Raw genomic sequence first — 21,520 nt, forward strand, 5'->3', positions numbered from 1 at the left:
TCTCTCTCTCTCTCTCTCCCTCTCTCTCTCTCTCTCTCTCTCTCTTTCCCTCCCTCTCTAAAAATCAATAAAATCATGTCCTTGCGTGAGGATTTTTAAAAAAAAAAACAAAAAACTACTTACCCTCAATTCCAACCAACAACCTTAGCACCCAGATAAGGAGGCAGACTATACCCAAATGAACAGGGCAAAGAACTGGGCACAGAAAGGAACACAAGGGAGCAAAGGCTCAGTGTAATAAACAGTAATTGACCCCTTAAAACCAGACCACACCTTACCCCACCTCATCCAACCCTTCCATACTACCCCTTGTCTTGGTTAATTCACTCTGCGTATTACCAGAAACATTCTTTACCCTGGATATGGAGTAAGGAACTGTTTTGTTTTTACACAGGTAGTAAACTACCACTTCAGGAAGGGGGAAAGAAGAAACAGGGCATGTGACACCCTGGGTCACATAAGCCAGACAGATGTTTCCCACCCCATTCTCTGCCCATCCACGCAGGGTGCTAGTTGCCATTCGGTTGAAAGCCTGGAGAAAAAAGTACTTCCAAATCCCTACAGTTTCTTTCTTTATATCCTCCACTTATATGGACTGTTACGAACTGTCTCCTCAAAATTCATATGATGAAGCCCTAACCCTCTAACCCCAATGTGACTGTATTTGGAGATAGGGCCCTTTAAAAAGTAATTAAAGTTAGCCCTGGCCAGTGTGGCTTAGTTGGTTGAGCATTGTCCTGTGCACCAAAAGGTTGCCAGTTTGATCCCTGGTCAGGGCACATACCCAGGTTTCGGGTTCAATCCCAGGTTGGGTTGGTACAGGAGGCAACTAATCCATGTGTCTCACACTGATGTTCCTTTCTCCATCTCCCTTTCTCTCTAAAATCAATAAAAACTCATTTTTAAAAAAAATTTAAAATACAGCATTAATGTTAAATAAGGAGCCCTTCATTATATTTTTAAAGTTTTCTCTGCCTACTCTGACTAGAAGTGATTTCTTCTTTCCCTGAATTCATATTATACTGTTTGATTTGTTATGAAGCACGTGTTGTATCATGAATTTCTAGTATTGATTTTTTTCTTTTCTTTTTTTAACTTCAGAAATGCTATTTCTTCTTTTTTAAAAAAATATTTTTATTGATTTCAAAGAGGAAGAGAGAGATAGAAACATCAATGATGAGAGGGAATCATTGAGTGGCTGCCTCCTGCACGTTGGACTGAACTTGCAACCCAGGCATGTGCTCTTGACCGGAATCAAACCTGAGACCCTTTGGTCCGCAGGCTGATGCTCTATCCACTGAGCCAAACTGGCTAGGGCTAGTTTTGATTTTTTTCATGCCTAGGAGAGAGGCCTGCTGACACCTTGATTTTGAACTTCAAGCCTCCAAAACTGTGAGAAAATAAATTTCTGTTGTTTAAGCCACCCAGTCTATGATACTTTATTATGGCAACCCTAGCAAACTAATGCACCTCCGTAGCCTGATTTTTCTCAATCTAAGTGAGAAGACCCCACCCCATAAATAAGATATCTAGTACCAGGGCTATTATTGAAATGACTTACCTATATAATACAGGTACTACCAACCAATAAAAACCCATGCCAGCCTTTAACAACTGATGTCAGCTGTGCTAGAGTCCCAAGCTGAATATTCAACCTGCTTGGTACTACAGCTGACAATATTGCTTGGTACATAAATTGACTTCAAGATGGAGCTCAAGTGCCCTAACCGGTTTGGCTCAGTGGATAGAGCACTGGTCCCCTACTGAAGGGTTCTGAGTTTGATTCCAGTCAAGGGCATGTACCTTGGTTGTGCCTGGATCCCCAGTAGGAGGCGTGTAAGAGGCAGCTGATCAATGTTTCTCTCGCATTGATGTTTCTGACTCTCCATATCTCTCCCTTCCTCTTCGTAAAATCAATAAAAATATATTTTAAGAAAAGATGGAGCTCAAGTTAATTAATTGATTGATAGCCAGTTATCAAGCAATTTCTATGTGCCAGGTATTGAGCATAAAAAGGGCTCCAGTCTGAATACCATGCATTCTACCACCTCTGTGTTTCTATCCTTTTCAATCTGCTTAGCAGATGATGTGAATGCAAAAGCATTAAACAATAGTCATAAGACCTAGGCTTTTAGCCCCATTTCAATCCCTCTCAGCTTAAGTGACTAGCTCACAGAGCTTCAGTTTCCACATTTGTAAAATAAAAATAGTCTTGCCTTCCCTGTCCATCTCATAGGGGCATTTGAACCTACTTTATTATGTTTTATTAAATTTCTTGGGTTGACATTGGTTAGTAGGATCATATAGGTTTCAAATGTACATTTCTATGATACATGATATATATTACAGTGTGTTCCTACCACCCAAAGTCAAATCATCTTCCATCACCATATATTTGGTCCCCTTTACCCTTTACTACATCCCCACTCTCTTCCCTTTGGTAATCACCATACATACCATGTCCATGAGTTTATTTTATTTTTAAAAATATTTTTTTATTGACTGCAGAGAGGGAGGGAGAGGAAGAGACAGAAACATCAATGATGAGAGAAAATCATTGATTGGCTGCCTCCTGCATGCCCCCTTGTGGAGATCAAGCCCGAAATCCAAGCATATGCCCTGTCGGGAAATCAAACATGTGACCTAGTTCATAGGTTGATCTCAACCACTGAGCCACGCCTGCCGCATGCGTTTCAGTTTTATATCCCACGTATAAATGAAATCATGGTTCTTGGCTTTTCCTGATTGATTTATTTTGCTTAGCATAATATTCTCAAGGTCCATCCATGTTGTTGTAAATGGCAGTATTTGCAAATGGCAGTATCATAAGGGGATTTGAAATGAATATGAATATAAAAGTGTTTTATTAGCTATGATCAAATTACAGATATTATCTTTACTTTTTGCCTGCCAATTGACCTATTCAAGATAGAGCTCAAATCCAAGTTATCCATGAACAATAATATACTCCTTCATTGTATTCATTATATTCTTATTTCCTTTTTAAATATAATTTTATTGATCTCAGAGAGGAAGGGAGAGGGAAAGAGAAAAAGAAACATCAATGATGACAGAGGATCATTGATTGGCTGCCTCCTGCACGCCCCCTACTGGGGATCGAGCCCCCAACCCAGTCATGTGCCCTTGACTGGGAATCAAACCCGGACCTTTAAGTCCGCAGACCGACACTTTATCCACTGAGCCAAACTGGCTAGGGTCCTTCATTATATTTTTAAAGTTTTCTCTGGCTATTCTGACTAGAAATGATTTCTTTCCCTGAATTCATATTATACTGTTTAATTCATTTGTCATGAAGCACATGTTGTATCATGAATTTCTAGTATTGATTTTTCCATGTAATAAAAGATTACAAGTGCTTATATTTTATACTGTTAATTTTTATATTATTATGTCACCATACCCAGAGTGTCAGTTTCTTAAGGAGTGCCTTTCACAAAGAGAAAATATTTAACAAATATTTTGCAGATGTATTGATTGCTGAAATTCTACCATTTATAGTAGGTTGAAAAACAACCAAAATATTTTGTGGCTCCTCTCACCAGGATTTTAAGTTCATTTCCCCACACCTTGAATCTGTGCAGGCCTTGTGACTTGACATGACCACTAGAATGTGGTAGGTGTTATGCCCAGATTTCAAGATCCCCAAGAAACCAACATCAGGGAGCCAGCCAGTCCGATGCAAAAGCATAAGAATCTGTATTTCAAGCTAGTTTGAGCTCCCCGTCCACCAGACTCGCCGACACAATGGCAAGCCAAGTGGCCGAGAGAGAGAACCCCGTGTAGAGACGGGCCTTATAGTAAGGGGAGGAGAAAGGACTGCGCCCTGCCGATTGGCCAGGCGCAAGTCGGTGTCCTGTTCCTGGGTGTGGCTAGCAGAGTCCTAGACCTCCGGGAAGAAGCTCCTTGCCAAGCACGTGGCCAAGGTAAGATGGAGGACGTAGCCCTTACCCTGAGGCAAGATGGAGGGCCTAGCCCTCGCCCTTTCAGTAGGAATGAAGGACTTAAGATGCCTTTTATCTTCTCCTTTCACCCTCTTGGACCATCCTTCAAAGTACCACCATGTTATAAAGAAGCCCAACCAAGCCAACACATACACCTACAAGAGATATGAATGAGGCCATCTTGGACCATTCAGTTTTTACAGTTACCTCTGACTGCATGATCATGAATGAGCCCAGGGAGACCAATAATAGAACCATGCAGCCAACTTGCAGAATCATGAGGAAAAAAACACAGCACTTTGTTTGGGTGTTGTTCATTATACAGGAATAGATAATTGAAGACCAGAAGAGGCATTTCTCTCTTCCATACTGACAGGGTTTGTTTTCTACCTCTTTTATGACTCTTTTCACAACTTACCTTGCCTTCTGGGCATGTGTCTTCTAACCACTACCAGATTGTTATGTCACTGGGGTGAGACAGAATTTATTGATCTTAGATATCTTCTAAAGTACTGTGCCCAGAACTGTAGGGAGTGGATGTTGAGTACATTTGCAGAATAAGAAATGGCTCCTTCCAATGGAGACTTGGAACTCAAGTTTCAGAGGAATTTATCATATTACATAAATAAATATGTTCTTTATTATAAAGCAGTTTCATCATGAGAGCACTTAGACAGCCATTGTCCTTCCCTTAACCCTGTCCCACACCTATATGAAAAGAGGTTAGTCTGGCATTAAAATGGATCTATAACAGGACATATTCAGGGATTATTCCATTATACCTTTCCTCCAGTGCCTCACATACCTGTCAGAGAGAACATTCTTTCTATTTGTTAATATTTACTTCTCCATTTACTTCTCTAGCCACATCCCTATATTTCACCCGCAGGAGCCCAAACTACTACTACTATTACGACTACTACTACTACAAAAAAAGCGCCATTCTACTCACTCATTCCTAGAGGATCCTTGGTACTGTAGTACTGTATCTAATCCTCCATCTCTCCCACATTTTGATACACATAATACTAGATTTAAGTGAACTTTAAGTAAGGCTTTGGTGAGGGTGGAAGAGTCACCAAAGGATAGGTTTTGTAATATGTGTGACCAAGATGCAAATAATAAACCTACTCCACCCCAGAGTGAACACTTGAGCAACTATGTGCTACAAACATCAGAAAAAGCGGCAGATTGGCCTGTCCCCTTGATTGGCTAGAGAATAATGGGAATAATGTAGTTATAACTACAACCCCTTGCCTATTTTTGTATCCAGAGGTCCTATGGTTCTTTAAGTGTCTGTGGGACAAAACTGCTGGGTGGATATTTACTTCTAAGTAGAAGCTGACTTGAAAACGCTGCCTCTAAACCTCAAAACCCAGGTGAAGTCTTCAGCACCTATAGCAGCTATAATGGCTGGGACAACAACAATACCTTTATTATTAAACATCTGGAAAGGGGTGCATCATCCTCAAAGTTGTTTTTTTCAATTCCTTGTTGCCTCTCCTGTATAGGGCAGTCACAACTTGGGCTATGACCTGGGGCTGGGGTGTAAGGTGGGGAACCCAGGTGTGGAACCCAGGTGTGGTTCAAGCTTCCATGAAGGCCACAGGAGGTTAGGGAAGGGGCCTGGCAGGGCACTATCGTCAAAGGTTGAGTTCAGAGGTTACTGATAGACTCTCAGTTCTGTTTTGATTTCTGGGAAGGGGTAAGATAGAACCCTCATCTGAGGGGCTCTTCGGGGGAAAGTGGCCATTCCAGCACTATTCTCAGTGAAGGAACCCCTGCATTTAATAGACCTGAGCTAAAGTATTCCTATTCGTAGCAATCAGATATTTTCCAAGAGCAGGAGCTCGAACCATCTCCATTTGATTCCTGGTTCTACCTTCTCCTATGACAATGGGCCCTTCCTATCCTGTACTGACTTAACTAAAAAATATTACTTAACATCATAAAACAAAGATTCGTTAAAGTGACTCACTTTTGAATTCCAGAATAACAGCCTACCCACTTTACCCTTACATAATCAAGGAAATCCTCCTAAATTATTCCTTGCATAACAAAGCTATTCACCTTGACTGCCCCTGCTCCACCCTGAAACACCCAATAAAGTTGAAACAAAGGGAAAAAGTTCCCTTTCCCTAAGCAGGGAAGAGGAAACCCACACATTTCGTCTTTGCCTGGGTACCCATTTAGTAGAGCACCTAGTAAGTTTTAGCTGCTGTGCAAGTTAAGTTCACACAGGTGAATATGAAGAACAGGAGAGTGGGTAGGTGGATTGGCTCTATGTTTAAACGCCTGAGTTACTTAAGATCTTTCCTAATACTTGTCAGAGCAACCTCCATTGCTGTCTGGTGCCTGGGGGAAAAATTGACACATTAGAAAGTCTCAAAACCCGTCTCTACTGCCAAACGAAAATATCCTTGGGCTTGATTGGTTAACTCGATTAAAAAAAAAAAACTTTCCATGCTGATGTGTTTAGGCTTGAGGGATCAGAAAATTGAGTAAAACTTTGAGATCTCCTTTCAGTGGTAGATGCAGACTCATAAAAAAGATACTCTCACAATTTAATTAGGGATAGGGGGAAAGGTGAAATCTGCACACCAGCTTCCAGGCGAAGCCAGTCTGGCGTCCGATTCCAGAAGTGATTCCAAGAAAGACTGGAATTACAATTTTAACGTTTTAAATCACTTCCTCGTGGTACATCTTTCACTGGCTTTTTACATGTTTTTTTTTAGCTTAGTGTCTACAGATCCTCCTCTAGCTGCGCAGACATCCCAAGCTCCGCACTTTTCCACTGCCCGTTCCTCGAGCCACGCCTCCGGGTTCTGGAGCGAAAATCGGGCCAATAAACTTGCGCCCAAGGATCACAGGACGAGGGAATGGAAGCCTCCAGCCAATGGGATGCCAATCATAACCGCAACGAGGGAGAAAACTTCTTAATGGTGTCTTTGGACCAATGAGGAGCAATGATCATGCCCCGCTCTGGGCGCGTAACAGAGGACTCGCGGCTTCCTGACACGTGACCCGTGAGTCGGCGCTGCCCCGCCCCACCTGCTGGCCTGGAGGTAGCGCGATGGGCCGCGCGGCCAATGGCTTGCTCCTCCTCTCATCACGTGCAGCTTTTGCAGGCCCAGCGGCCTTTCGGAAGGTCATGTGACCATTGACGTTTTTGCAACGTTCCCCAATGGTAGAGAAGAGCTGCCGCCACAGGACCAGGAATTGGTTCCTTTCCACGAATGATCACCCGGCGGGGGCGGGGAGAGCCTATCACGTGCTGCGGGACAGACCAGGGCGGGGCAGGCCGCTGGTTGCGGTGCGAGCCGGGCGCGCGGCGCGCAGGCGCCCTGGGAACCCGGTAGCGGCGGTGGCTGTGGCTGCGGCGACCGAAGCCGGACCCTTGGCCGAAGCTGAAGGCGGTGGTGACGGCCATGGCGGCCGATGGAGAGCGATCCCCGCTGCTCTCCGAGCCCATCGACGGTGGCGCCGGTGGCAACGGATTAGCGGGGCCAGGCGGGAGTGGGACTGGGCCCGGGGGAGGCCTGACCCCCTCAGCACCACCCTACGGAGCCGGTAAACATGTCCCACCCCAGGGTAAGCCGGGTGGGTCCGCGGTGCTCCCGGGGGTACGCTGGGAGGCGGGAGGGGGCGGGGCCGCAGGTGGAGGGCGGGGCCCCAGCGCCAGGTGCGGAGCTGTTGCACTTGTGACAGGGCGAGGTTTTCTTCCTGCCCGATCGCCACCCGGTCTGGAAAACGGAAGGGATTTCTGAGGAAGCTGATTGCAGGGCGGTCTGTAAGGAGCCCGCCGAGTGTGGTCAGAAGGATTGAGGACCAGAAAGCGATCCCTGACCCCGTGGAGCATCAGTGGTGGTGTCTGCGAGTGATGCCAGCCCTTGTCTTTACCTTCCTCCCCAGCATTTCCCCCGTTCCCCGAGGGACACCCAGCCGTGTTGCCTGGGGATGACCCGCCCCCCTACTCACCCCTGACCAGCCCAGACAGTGGGAATGCCCCCATGATCACCTGCCGAGTCTGCCAGTCTCTCATCAACGTGGAAGGCAAGATGCATCAGCATGTAGTCAAATGTGGCGTCTGCAACGAAGCCACCGTGAGTTACACATATATATACATATATATAATACAATATAAATATATCCTGGATCCTTTTTCTGATTCCTTGATTCTAGACCCTGACCTTCAGCCAGAGCTCTTCCTAAAACCCAGCTTTCAGTTCCAGGACTCTCATACAGCCCTTTCCCCAGAAGCCTCTCACCAAAGCGAATGCTTACCATCCTTCACCTTCATGCCTATCCCAGATACTCGAGCCTAGTTTTCATGTGCCAGTCTCGTGCTGTATGCCTTTTTTTCGTTTCTCGGTCCTGGCGAAGACTTTTATCTGTCTGATCTCTCCTCAGAAGGTGTTTTTGGAGGAAATGAGAGGAATTGGGATTAGAGGTTTGCTTACTGATATTCCCATTATTCTCTAGCCAATCAAGAATGCACCCCCAGGGAAGAAATATGTTCGGTGCCCCTGTAACTGTCTCCTTATCTGCAAAGTGACTTCCCAGCGAATTGCCTGTCCTCGACCCTACTGGTAAGAGGCATCAGGTGGGGAGGGCATCAGTGGGGAAACCTGGAAGGCCCAGAAGGGATGAATGGTTGTGGGGAATGTCAAGGTGAGAGAGCCTGGTGTTTATTTAGAACAGCGGTTCTCAACCTGTGGGTCGCGACCCCTTTGGCGGTCAAACGACCCTTTCACAGGGGTCGCCTAAGACCATCCTGCACATCAGATATTTACATTACGATTCATAACAGTAGCAACATTACAGTTATGAAATAGCAACGAAAATAATTTTATGGTTGGGTCACAACATGAGGAACTGTGTTTAAAGGGCCAGAAGGTTGAGAACCACTGATTTAGAAGGAGAAAAGGCTAAGGACTGTTGTGCCTCTAGAATGTTGTAGTCATCTTTCTCATCTCGCAATAAAAAGATGGGGATGAAATGGTGTACTTTAGGAAGATGGAGAGTTTTGGGGACTGGGTCAGTTATCCCGAGATAAAAGGGAAATTAGAGACCTGTAGTTAAAGCAGTGCTCTTCCTCAAGGACTCTCTGGGGTAGCATTGAGGAGCAGAGTATGTTAAATGTACAGAGAAGTAGAGGACCATAGTGAGGCAGGGAGTGGGGGGTATGAAGGGAGGGGTCCTTAGGATTAAAAACTTTTCAAGCACTTCTTTTTCTTGTACAGCAAAAGAATCATTAATCTCGGGCCTGTGCACCCAGGACCTCTAAGTCCGGAACCTCAGCCCGTGGGTGTCAGGGTCATCTGTGGACATTGCAAGAATACTTTTCTGGTGAGGAGGGGTACGGGAAGTCCTGGGGGAAAACCCCAGGAGGAATCATGAATGTGTTTCTGACTTATGATATTGAATCCTGTTCCGTGAGAACTCATTTCCCACCTCCCCTGCCCTAGGTCTCTCAAAATACATGACCCTGCTTATACTATTAATTGGTTTCTCCCTTTTTTCTCCATAGTGGACGGAGTTCACAGACCGAACCTTGGCCCGTTGTCCTCACTGCAGGAAAGTGTAAGTGATTCTGAGTAGCATCCTTGAGCTGGTAATCGGATAAGGGCTAGAGTAAAAATTACAGGAACATTTCAAACATCCATTTCTGTTTGCCTCCCCACAGGTCATCAATTGGGCGCAGATATCCGCGGAAGAGATGTGTCTGCTGCTTCTTGCTTGGTTTACTCTTGGCAGTCACTGCCACTGGCCTTGCTGTGAGTAACTGTGATCCAACCCCTTTTATTCTTCAGCCTCATCTCTGTAGGCCAGTGATGGCGAACCTTTTGAGCTCGGCGTGTCAGCATTTTGAAAAACCCTAACTTAACTCTGGTGCCGTGTCACATATAGAAATTTTTTGATCTTTGCAACCATAGTAAAACAAAGATTAATATTTTTGATATTTATTTTATATATTTAAATGCCATTTAACAAGAAAAATCAACCAAAAAAGTGAGTTCGTGTGTCACCTCTGACACGCGTGTCATAGGTTTGCCATCACTGCTGTAGGCTAAGATTTGGGAATGGCTAACCTAAAAAAAAAAAAAAAAGGGAAAAGAAATCAAGGGTGTTGTGTTTGTGTTTTAATGTATAGATGAGCTGAAGTTGAGGTGACTGAATAATATTCGTGCTCGTTACTATAGGAGTAAAGAACAGCCATCTTCTTTTTAAAAAATACATTTTTATTGATTTCAGAGAGGAGAGGGAGAGAGTGAAACATCAATAATGAGAGAAAATCATCAATCAGCTGTCTCCTGCACACCCCACACTAGGGATTGAGCCCACAATTTCCCGGGCATGTGCCCTGACCAGGAATTGAACCGTGACCTCCTGGTTCATAGGACAGTGCTCAACCATTGAGCCACACTGGCCGGGCCCGCCATCTTCTTTATGCAGAGAATAGGACAGTGGAGAAGTGGCTTAAGTTAGAAGTTGCTATATAGGAAATCTGGTGCAATTGTAAGACATTAAGAAAAACTGGCAGATGTTTGGGATTGTGTGAGTATATTCCTGCCTAGGGGAAGGAAACTGAACTGGGACCTTAAGCAGGTCCCTGAAGGTGGCTGCACATGGATAGGGAACAGGGATTGAAGCTTGTGTTACTGTTATTAGGGCTGCTAGAAGGTGGTGAGAGATCACAGTAACCCCATCATTCTTTCTTTTTCTTTGTCAGTTTGGGACATGGAAGCAAGCACGGCGATATGGAGGCATCTATGCAGCCTGGGCATTTGCCATCCTGTTGGCTGTTCTGTGTTTAGGGCGGGCCCTCTATTGGGCCTGTATGAAGGTCAGCCACCCTGTCCAGAACTTCTCCTGAGCCACAGGATGACCCACAGACTGTGCCTGGCCCCTCCCTGGTGGGGACAGTGACACTACAAAGGGAGCCAAGACAAAAGGCTCCCTTGGGCTTCTCTAAGAGGAGCCAAGCAGCTGCCTTCCTTTTCCCTGGGGAGTAGGAAGGAACCAGGCCCTCACCTAAGTTTGGAGGAGTAGATAAGACTGCTGCAGGCCATCTGCTTTCCTCCCAGATTGCTGTACTTAGGGTGAAATAGGGGAAATGTTGCTCCTAAACCTGGATCTTAAAGAGATGGTCTAGCCTTGTCCTTCCTGTATGCTCCCTGAGCCATTCCTGTCCCTTATACATTCCAGGGCAGGGTTGGGGTGGGTTGCCCTGGGGGTTTCCCTCCCTCTTGTGCACCATTAGGACCTTGCTGCTATTGCACTTCACCAGGGACTGGCTCTGGCCTCAGTCCCCAGTCTCTTCTCTCCCCATTCCATGTCCTGTGGGGGTGGGGCTAACCGCTGCTTTGTACAGAACCACAGGAACTGATGTGTATATAACTATTTAATTATGGGGTATGTTCCCCTAGTCCTGTGTTACCCTTAATTCCTCCTGCCAACCTTATCCCCCAGCAGTAGTATTTCACTGGGCTAGGTAGGGTTGCTGTGTTGGGGGAGGTTAAGGACTCATCCTGTGCTTGTAAATAAATAAGGTCATGACTCTGCCCTTTTCTAATTGTTAATCTGTATGTAAGACAAAAATGAGGAGGGGAATTTGTAGCTCCACAGAGGGGTAGAATACAAAGACAGCAAGGCTGAAACTATGGCTCTTTATTTTCACATGGACAGTTCAAAGGAAGTCATCAGTAGCTTGTTTAATGTAAAAAAAAGGAAGAGAAAGCCCTCCACACCAAAAAACAAAGCCTTGGGCTTAAAGGAAGCCCATCTGTCACTAGGAGCCTGGCTGAAGGGTAACAGTGCAGAATTCTCTTAAAAGCAAAGAAGTTTTAAAGCTAATTTAGGGGCTTATTTCCCAGGCTTAAAATGATTTGGGGGAAGTATCACAGTGCTAGGTATAAGGTGATGGGACAGTGGTCACTGCCCAAAGCCTTGGAACGGATCTTGCTGTCACACAAAGCAGGTAACAGAGAATGAGACACCAGAAAGTAATCAAGGCGCCAACCAACGTTTTTGGATCGAGCATTCATCATATAGGTCCAAAAGGTATAGGCATAGGCGGTGTTGGGGTAGAGGTGCCGGAAACTATCAGCCAGTGGCACAGCCTGCAGCAGTTCCCCAAAGCCCTGCCGCTCTTGTGGGGTGAAGCCAGCATTCTTTTTGTTTCCCTTGGGGTTGCGAAGGTCAATCTCTTCATGAGCCACATTGAGGTCCCCACACAGCACAAGGGGCTTGCGGGAAGCCAAGTCCTTCAGGAACTTGCGAAAGGCTTCATCCCAGCGCTGTCGGTACTCCAGGCGTACCAGACCTCGGCCTGCGTTAGGTACATAAGCTGTTACCAGCACAAATGCGTCATATTCAGCCACAATCACTCGGCCTTCCTGATCATGTTCCTCCTCGCCTGGAGAAATGAAACAGTATCAGTACAAAAAAGCATAAGGGGAAACATTTTTTTAAAAAAATGAAAGTATAAATAAGCAAAGGGAAAGTAGAGAATAAAGGAATCAAGAATTGGGGCTGGAGTGGGGTATTAGCAGTTAGTTTGAAAGCGCGCAGGCATTAGGAATCAGTAGGCTCTCACCAATGCCATAGGAGACCTTGAGTGGGCACTGGCGAGAGAGTAGGCCCACACCACTGTACCCTTCCTTGTCTGAAGGAGCAGACCAGTACTGATGGGATAGTCCAGGCAGCTCTTGAAGTTCAGCTGGTAGTTTATTCTCTGAACATTTGGTCTCTTGCAAGCACAGGATATCTGGGGCTTCTTCCTTTACCCACTGAGTAAAATGAAAGGTATAAAAGATAGTCTCAATACAGCATGTATTTATTGAATCTGCTAAGTACTAGAGATAAACAGGAGGTAGGGTCCCTGTGCATCAAGGAGTTTAACAGTCTAGCACCATGGTCGGCAAACTGCGGCTCGCGAGCCACATGCAGCTCTTTGGCCCCTTGAGTGTGGCTCTTCCACAAGATACCACGTGCAGGCGCACATACAGTGCGATTGAAACTTCATGGCCCATGCACAGAAGTCGGTTTTTGGCCTGGGCGAGTCTATTTTGAAGAAGTACTGTTGATATTTGGCTCTGTTGACTAATGAGTTTGCCGACCACTGGTAGCACAATAAGCAATTAGATAACTGGTAACTAATGGAAGAAGGCTTACATGCAACCCTGTGGAGATAGTGTTTTTTCTATAGGGAGTGGCTAGCTAAGATTTTTTAAGCATTAGTTACTTATTTCGTTTTTAAAATTTATTGAGGTAATATTGGCCAATAAGATGTTTCAATAGTACAATTATATAATATAGCATCTGTGAATTGCATTGTGTAAGCACTAGTTATTTAAAAACAAAATATGCAGGAGATAAAAATGGAGCAAGTCCAGTAAGATTTTTTTCAATATGCTGGGGAAGAGATGAAGACATTAAACGTTTAAGGCAATGGAATGGATAGGCAGGAAATGGTATGACTTGGTGCAGCCCCTCCTTATAAAAAAAAATATATAAATAAACCTGCATGGTGGGTACTAAAATGGGAAAAGGTACTTAAACCCCAAGATCATTCAATACCAAAGACTGTCTCTTTCCCCTCCTTGATTTCCACTCACATCTAATCCTTTCTTCTTAATCCAGGCTCGGAGCCCATCCACATTCCAGGAGCAGATCTTGAGGGTGGCTGATTTGCCACTGGGCGAGGTTTTCTGATCTGGGGGGTCCTCATATAGGACTGACCCCTCTCCTGCTGCCTCTTTTTCATTTTTCTTTGCTCCTGCTCCCGACTTACGCTTCTTGGCCTCTGGTTCTACAAAATAAGTAATACATAGTGATAAAAGTTGGCGGTAACCAACTTTCATCCGGGGTTAACTATAGGCCCGCTGAGAGCCTGCAGTTGCCGCGAGTTCTTCAAACTGCAGAAATGCGGTGCGTCGGTCCGTACTTCGCGTTTATCGGATACATTAGAAGCACCACCATCACAGCCTCTAGGGAGAGGGGGTCATTTCACTCTCTTACCAATCTTGGGCTCTTCCCCGTCTTCAGCCACCGCTCCCTTTTTCCCACGCTTCGGCATCACGGAAACGCACGCCCTCCTGCACCAGGTCGCCCTGCGGAGCAGTATTTTCACCGCCTTGCCTAACGATGCAAAGAAATGGTGAAGGCAGCTAAAGCTGGGGAAAGGCTCCTCCCGAGAGCGGGCGTTATCTCAGAATCCCTTCCCCGCCTCCTTGCGCCATAGCCCCTCACCCACAACACTAGATCCTTCCACGGTGATCTATGGACCCTCCTACGAGATCTCCCCTCGGCCAATCGAGGGCCTTAATCAAGGGTCCCGGCTTACGCCAGCCGATCAGACGTCCAGAAAAGCCCTTCTGATGGGCGAAAGAACAGCAACCCGGTGTCTGACCTGCTCAAGTTGCCGCCGGGATCCTTCCTACCCGAGCACAAAGAATGGAGCACGCCGTGCCCCCACGTGGGTAACTGGCGTGGTCACGTGGCCTGGGGCATCACCGCGTAGCGCAGCAATGCCGGCGATTAGTCTGTCTGGCACCACGTGACGGAGAACCTAGGCCCGCCCTTCTCCAAAGGCTCCGGGGGACTAAGGCCCCAGCCCTCCATTCTCGGGCTGTTTATCCGTGTGCCCGGTGCACGACTCCTCCTGCCGCCCCGACCGAAGGGCCCAGCGCTGCGCAAGAGAGAAAATCAATCAGTGGAGAAGGCTGGGCTGGACCCCCGGAGAGCGGCAAAGCAGCGGATAGGCGTGCCAGGAGCGGATGCCGGCTCCGCGTCCCTGGCAGTTAGCAGGACAGGTTGCTGAAGGGGCCTTGACGGGTCGCCGTGACGACGGGGGCGGGACGGCGCGGCGAGCGGAGTTGTTAGGTGCCTGTCCGTGTGCGTTCGGCCGCTGAGCTGCTGCGGGCTCGTTCCTCTGCGCACGGAGCGGCGAGGCTTCCGCGGCCGCCGTGTTAGCTAGGACCCTGCGGGTGTGTCCTCCCCGCTTCGGCCATGCCCACTGTGCTGGGTTTTGAAGGCAGCGCCAACAAGATCGGCGTGGGAGTGGTGCGGGATGGCGCGGTGCTGGCAAACCCGCGGCGCACTTACGTCACGCCTCCGGGCACGGGTGAGTCGGGAACCTGAAGAGTCTGCAGCGCGCTGCCCCGCCCACCATCGTGTTCCATCGTCCTAAACGCTAGCGAAGTGGGGCGTGGAGAGCATTGTCCCCCCGTAGGGTTTTTGATTCGAAGCTGAGATGATGTGACGTTTCTTAACGTCACAAAGCTGATGGCTGTGAGTCACAGGCACTTGTCCCTGGATCGTCAGGGTTCGTTCAGCTTTTAGTGAGTGCCTTTTATGTGCTAAGTGTCAGTCGGCTGGCTGTTGGGGACAAAAATAGTTGCATACGAAAGCAGATGTGATGAGCCTGCTATGACATCGACACGTAAACAGAACTTTATGATAAATAGTATAACATACTAGTATAGATATAATAAGTTCCAGAATGAGTGTAAAGACTCCCAGTATAGGGGTCAGGCAGAACTGGCTGGCTTTACAATATTCATGGTCGATATGTGTTTTGGGAATTCTTTATTCTTAAAATGGGAATAATGCCTGCATCGTGGGGTCTTGAGAATCAAAGTGCCTGTCACATTACAACTTTTAATAAATATTATTTGTAAGTTATGATGTTATATCATGCCTACCCGCTCCCAAATCACCTGTATATGTGTAGGAGAGGGCGACTGACGTGTGTGTACCCAAAAAGGCTCCCTGAGCAGGTGATGTTGTGACAGGTTACTCATTAGAAATATATGTACGTTTAGCACTCACTCTTCTAGGCATTTTAGCAACAGGAATGCAAAGATGAATTAAAGACCCAATGTTGGGAGACGCTCACAGTTGAACTGGGGAAGCTACAGGTAATCATAACGCTATAATTGTTACATGCAGTTCTAAGTATTTTTGCCACAAACATTGTCACTGCACAACCCAATTGACTTTAAGGCAATTTCACTATAAAAGATAAAATAACTGGTTGACAGTTTGGTTAACATTTGGCAGACTTAATGTATTTCAGCTAGTTGACAGTTTGATTTCATTTCTCCATTGAGGAAATTGTTGCAGTTACTTCCATTTTTATATTAGAGAAATCATAGTCCTCATAATGGTCTCTACAGTGATGAGTAGATATGGTAATCTTCAAATAGTGGATGATAACAACTATGTATAAGCCAGATTGCACAGTTATGTGAAAGTCAGATTGCATACTATACTGGAAAATGATAATTTATCAGTTTGCAACTCCTTTGTGAGCAATCTTCCCTCCCACCCGTCAAAACCAAAAGTTTACCAAACAATAGCAAATATAAAAGAGGCGGCTACTAATTCACAACAGTCTTCGAGAGCATTAGTTACGGTTTGGCTCAATGGATAGAGCGTCAGCCTGCGGACTGAAGGGTCCCAGGTTCAATTCCTGTCAAGGACACATCCCGGGTTGCAGGCTTGATCCCCCAGTAGGGGGCATACAGGAGACAGCTGATCAATGATTCTCTCTCATCATCATTGATGTTTCTGTCTCTCTTTCCCTCTCCCTTCTTCTCTGAAAGCAATAAAAATATTTATTTTTTTTAAAATGATTGATTTCTTTAGCTGAAACTGATACCTCTCTTAATGAAGAAAGAATTATAGCGAAAACAGAAAAATGTGATGCCAAAGAAGGAGATAAAATCAACAAACGAGAAAAAAAAAAAGATACTGTGAACAAAAGACTTAGAAGACAATGTCTTTTTATTTTTTACAGTAAAGTGTTTTTAATTGTTATTAGTGTTTCATGTTTCAGTGCCCCTCTATTATTTTCCATTATTTTATCTTTTACTGTGCAATTGCCTTAAGGCCAAGTAGTTGTGCTGCGAAAACGTTTGTGGAGGAAATGCTTGTGGCAGAGATGTTACAGTAAACAGGCTCATGATGAAATACTGGGCATGGTTAAATACAATATTGTGATCATGCACAGGGTTTGTAGGGTCACAGAGAAGATCACCAAAGGATATGAAGTAGGTGTCACTTGGATTGAGTCCTAAAGGCTGAAAAGAAGTTGGGTATGAAGAAGGGCATTTTGCAGGGGGTGGTCATGAGCCAGTGGTCAGCAAACTCATTAGTCAACAGAGCCAAATATCAACAGTACAACGATTAAAATTTCTTTTGAGAGCCAAATTTTTTAAACTTATACTATATAGGTAGGTACATTGTTATTAACTTAATTAGGGTACTCCTAAGGCTTAGGAAGAGCCACACTCAAGGGGCCAAAGAGCCGCATGTGGCTCGCAAGCCGCAGTTTGCTGACCACGGTAGCCGAACAGACTGGCAATAGTATATCTGAGCACCTGGAAGACAGGATGCTTGAGAAGAGTGAAAGAGACTCGTCCTACTACTAAATCGCCTGTCTTGGATTGCTGTCTACCTTTTCTACCAAAAACCCCTATGATCTCTGCCTTCTGTTCTAGGATTTCTTCCAGGTGATACTGCCAGGCACCACCGAGCTGTTGTTCTGGACTTGCTGCAGGAGGCACTAACAGAGGCTGGCTTAACCTCCCAGGATATTGACTGCATTGCCTACACCAAAGGTATGGCGGGGTGAGTGGTGGGCAATGGAAGAATATACCTAGAATTTGGCTATGTCAAAACAGCCTGCAGTTTGCCTCTGCTACCATCACTACCTCAGCCCTATCTCTCATATTTCCTGCTTCCTCAATCTCTAAAGGATTCTGTCTCCCATTTCAATCTCCCTAGGCCCTGGCATGGGTGCCCCACTGGTTTCTGTGGCTGTTGTGGCCCGTACTGTGGCCCAGCTGTGGAATAAGCCATTGCTAGGAGTGAACCACTGTATAGGCCACATTGAAATGGGCCGCCTCATCACTGGAGCCACCAGCCCAACTGTGCTGTATGTCAGTGGAGGAAATACACAGGTATTTAGAATGCTCCATCATTTCTTCTTAATTTCTAAGGAACTATTACCAGCACCTTTCATGCTCTACCTGAGTGGCAGGGACTACAAGAACAAAGCTGGGCTCATTTGAACCTAAACTGTGGCACATTAGAAAATCCACAATACAGTTTGTAACACTGCAGATTTGGGCAGGATAATCAGAATAAAATTACTTTTATGTACAAAGATAAGGAATTTCCTTAGAAAATGAAAGAATGATAAGGATTGAAGCCCTCAAAATAAAGGATTTTCAATGTCATTATTCTGAAGCTAATTTTTGTACAGATCTTAGCAATTAAAACTAAAGGGCACTACACGATTTGTTTACTTTATGACAATTATGTGTTTTGTTTGCATTACTGGTTGAAATATATAGAAGTTGTTATTTTAAGGGTGTAAAAATATAAGTAATTTTTAAAAAACTTTATAAATGGTTGAAGATATTTTAAGTTTATAGGGGAAGTCATAGTTGTTTGGGATGCCTTATAAGACCTTTTTAGGTTGGGATTGGAGAACTCCAACTTTTTTCCCCAAAGAACACCTGGTGGAGTTATTGTCAGAAATAGTCATTGTCCCCAGCCTATGAAAGGCTTATGTTCTAAAACTTCATTGTGTGAAATAGTTATTAAAGATGAAGCACACATTCCCACGAAAATAATGTGAGAACTTTAACAGTTAGAGGGCACGTAGCTGTTTGAGGTCTGAAGGATGACATGCAAGGTTAGGGACTTGGGGTGTGGAAAGTAGCAATGGAGGCTTCCAAGAGTTAAGAGGCTTAGGGTTCATTTCCTGGTCAAAGGCACATACCTCTGTTGCAGGCTCAATCCCTGACCCTGATCAGGGCAGGTGCAGGAGGCAGCTAATCGATGTGTCTCTCTGTGTGTGTCTCTCCCCCTCCCTTTCACTCTCTCTAAAAAAAAATTTAAAAAATGGAAAACTATCCTCGGGTGAGGAGTAACAAAAAAAAGGAAGAAGAACCAGAGGCAGGAAAATTTCCTTCCCCTTTTGTCACTAGCCTTTTTTTTTCTTTTTCACCTTCACCCGAGGATATGTTTTTATTGATTTTTAGAGAGGGAAGGAGGTGGGAGGAGAGAGAAAGAAAGAAACAAACGTCAATCGATTGTCTCCACTGGGGACCAAACTCATAACCTAGGTATGTGCCTTGACCAGGAATTGAACCCCTAACCTTTTGCCGCTCGGGATGACGCTCCAACCAACTGAGCCACCCAGCCAAGGCTGTCACCAGCCTTTTGACAGCAGAGTAAAATCTACATCAGAGTGCAAGGAAATCCTGAGCAGCACCAGGGGGAAAGAGACTTCTCTGGTCAAAGGAAACACTCACTGCCAAAAATATGAAGCATATGTGTCAGTGGGTGCTATGTTTCTGTGCTAGAAGTTGGTCACATAGGAAGAATGGACATAAGTTGATTGCCAGGGTTGAGTTGGATCAGCCATCAATCTGATCCAATATGGGATTTTTGAGGTGTTTTTTTTTGTTTGTTTGTTTTGTTTTTTTACCATTACCTCTTCTCATGTTTACAAATAGTACTGCTCTGATAGGATACTCTAAAAGCACTCTGGTTCCCTGTCTTAAGCAGGAAAGCCTGTTCCTTAGTCTGTCCCCTGTCAAGACTGCTTTTAAGGGATATGTCAGGAATCTCCAAGCTAAAAAAATGTATTTGAAGTGACAGTTTGCTTCTGCCCTGATCATCTTTTATAGATTAGGAATCTGCACTGGGAATATTCAAGGTATATGTGAGCTTCTCAGATAAGAGCTGCAAAAAATATTCACTCAGGGTTTGGCAAAGCACTTTCTATTTCTTATTGGACGCTCTAGTGGCCATGTTGATCCTCCTCTGCTGTATTGTTCCCCAAAGCCAACTACTCCTCTTTACAGACTTGAGGTTTTCATGGACATCCTCATCACCCTTAGGTGATTGCATATTCAGAACATCGTTACCGCATCTTTGGGGAAACCATCGATATTGCTGTGGGTAATTGTCTGGATCGTTTTGCTCGAGTGCTGAAGGTAAGCCATTGGGCTGCAGAGAACATAAGGTGTGGATGACTTTTGGGGGAGCCATGGAAATAGAGGGAGAAAGTAGTAAATTCACTTCTTACGCTTCCTGGATATCTGACTGCATCGTCTTTTTTATCCGCTAGATTTCCAATGACCCAAGTCCAGGCTACAACATTGAGCAGATGGCAAAGCGGTAAGGGGCCATAAGGTGGAAGGAGGCTGGCTGGTGGGGCTTCTGGCATTTTCTTATATATAATTAATGAGGTTTGGGAGGGGCTTTGGAGGGTGAGCAACCAGCTGACTACAGGCTTAGTGCCTCATGTACTCCCACATAGAGGCAAGAAGCTAGTTGACCTGCCATACACTGTAAAAGGAATGGACGTCTCATTCTCAGGGATCCTGTCTTTCATTGAGGTGAGTGTGGAAGAGGTGAGAAGATGAGCACTTGCATGCTTTTTAATAAAGCATATCTGTTTTGCTCACCATTGTATTTCCTGCATATAGCATAGTACTGGCCCATATTTGATGCTGAATAAATTCATTCAGCAAATATTTATTGAACTAGAGGCCCTGTGCACGGATTCATGCACGGGTGTGGTCCCTCAGCCTGGCGGGTGATCGGAGCCATCTCACCCAGTGGGTTCGGATCGGGCAGATGGGACCCAGGGAGGGCTCCAGGGTGTGTCTGGCCCTCTCACCCCAGTCCCCATTGGCCGGACCCCAGCAGCAAGCTAACCTACCGGTTGGAGCGTCTGCCTCCTAGTGGTCAGGGCTTGCATTCTAACAGGAGATGGATAAAGAAACAAAACAAAAAGGGAAGAAAGAGGGGAAAATAATAAGATATAAAGGGTTGCATAGTGGTAAGTGTGATGAAGAGAAATGCAGCAGGGTACAGGAGGAGTAGGGGGTGGTGCCAGGGCAGGTATTCATAATTATTGAACCTTGAATGAATGCTGCCCATTCTGTAGTTTGGTGCCAATGAAGGACAAAGTGTGTGGTCAATTGAATTGTGGTGAAACCTGGTGATCCTCCAAGTGCACGAATTTTTATTCTCATGGCGTCTGTCAGACCACTGTTCATTGTTTTATCTGTTTCCCCACCATTTTTTTTCCTAATTAAATTTATTGGTCGACATGATCATATAGGTTTCAGGTGTGGCTTTCTATGTTACAAAAATCTGTATTTTGCACTGTGAGCCCAGCACCTAAGGTCAAACCTTCTGTCACCATATATTAGGACCCTTTTCTCTCCTCCCCTTCCTCTCCCCCTGGCAACCACCACACTGCTGTTTGTGTGCACAATTTTCAGTTTTATATCCCACATATGAGTGAAATCATATAGTTCTTAGCTTTTTCTGACATTTTTTTTATCTTTTTTAAACTATTTTTTAAATTTTATTGATTAAGGTATTACATATGTGTCTTTATCCTCCCATTGCTCCCCCCGGCCCCCCGCTCATACCCTTACCTCCCTGGTGTCTGTGTCCATTGGTTATGCTTATATGCATGCATACAGTCCTTTGGTTGATCTCTCCTCCTTACCCCCACC

General features: G+C 45.3%; 3 protein-coding genes across 6 annotated transcripts in view; 2 read left to right on the forward strand and 1 right to left on the reverse strand.

The window, feature by feature from the left end:
- The first annotated feature begins 7,132 nt into the window (after positions 1-7,132).
- PIP4P1 (phosphatidylinositol-4,5-bisphosphate 4-phosphatase 1) lies at positions 7,133-11,528 on the forward strand. 2 transcript variants are annotated; one of them, XM_006087453.3, is made up of 7 exons: positions 7,133-7,553; positions 7,875-8,065; positions 8,445-8,551; positions 9,206-9,311; positions 9,493-9,545; positions 9,649-9,739; positions 10,696-11,528. In XM_006087453.3, the coding sequence occupies exons 1-7, from the start codon at positions 7,391-7,393 to the stop codon at positions 10,837-10,839; spliced, it is 855 nt and encodes a 284-aa protein (XP_006087515.1). In that variant the 5' UTR covers positions 7,133-7,390; the 3' UTR covers positions 10,840-11,528. The 2 variants fall into 2 exon arrangements, with proteins under 2 accessions (XP_006087515.1, XP_006087516.1); XM_006087454.3 differs by having other exon boundaries at positions 7,133-7,532.
- Positions 11,529-11,618: 90 nt separating this feature from the next.
- Positions 11,619-14,518, reverse strand: APEX1 (apurinic/apyrimidinic endodeoxyribonuclease 1). Of its 3 annotated transcripts, none has more exons than XM_014454723.2 (5): positions 14,377-14,518; positions 13,986-14,105; positions 13,583-13,776; positions 12,562-12,754; positions 11,619-12,381 (listed from the first exon to the last, which is right to left on the reverse strand). In XM_014454723.2, the coding sequence occupies exons 2-5, from the start codon at positions 14,041-14,043 to the stop codon at positions 11,864-11,866; spliced, it is 963 nt and encodes a 320-aa protein (XP_014310209.1). In that variant the 5' UTR covers positions 14,044-14,105; positions 14,377-14,518; the 3' UTR covers positions 11,619-11,863. The 3 variants fall into 3 exon arrangements, with proteins under 3 accessions (XP_014310209.1, XP_014310210.1, XP_023608650.1); XM_014454724.2 differs by having other exon boundaries at positions 14,311-14,445; XM_023752882.1 differs by lacking the exon at positions 14,377-14,518 and adding an exon at positions 14,217-14,358.
- Positions 14,502-21,520, forward strand: part of OSGEP (O-sialoglycoprotein endopeptidase) — an 8,901-nt gene continuing 1,882 nt past the window's right edge. The window contains exons 1-6 of the mRNA XM_006087455.3: positions 14,502-15,090; positions 17,471-17,590; positions 17,757-17,932; positions 19,886-19,981; positions 20,116-20,165; positions 20,308-20,386. Coding sequence (XP_006087517.1) covers positions 14,976-15,090; positions 17,471-17,590; positions 17,757-17,932; positions 19,886-19,981; positions 20,116-20,165; positions 20,308-20,386 — 636 coding nt within the window. The 5' untranslated portion in view covers positions 14,502-14,975. The remainder of the gene's footprint in view (positions 15,091-17,470; positions 17,591-17,756; positions 17,933-19,885; positions 19,982-20,115; positions 20,166-20,307; positions 20,387-21,520) is intronic.

The sequence above is a fragment of the Myotis lucifugus genome, unplaced genomic scaffold (assembly GCF_000147115.1).
Source record: "Myotis lucifugus unplaced genomic scaffold, Myoluc2.0 scaffold_38, whole genome shotgun sequence".
Classification (NCBI taxonomy): domain Eukaryota; kingdom Metazoa; phylum Chordata; class Mammalia; order Chiroptera; family Vespertilionidae; genus Myotis; species Myotis lucifugus.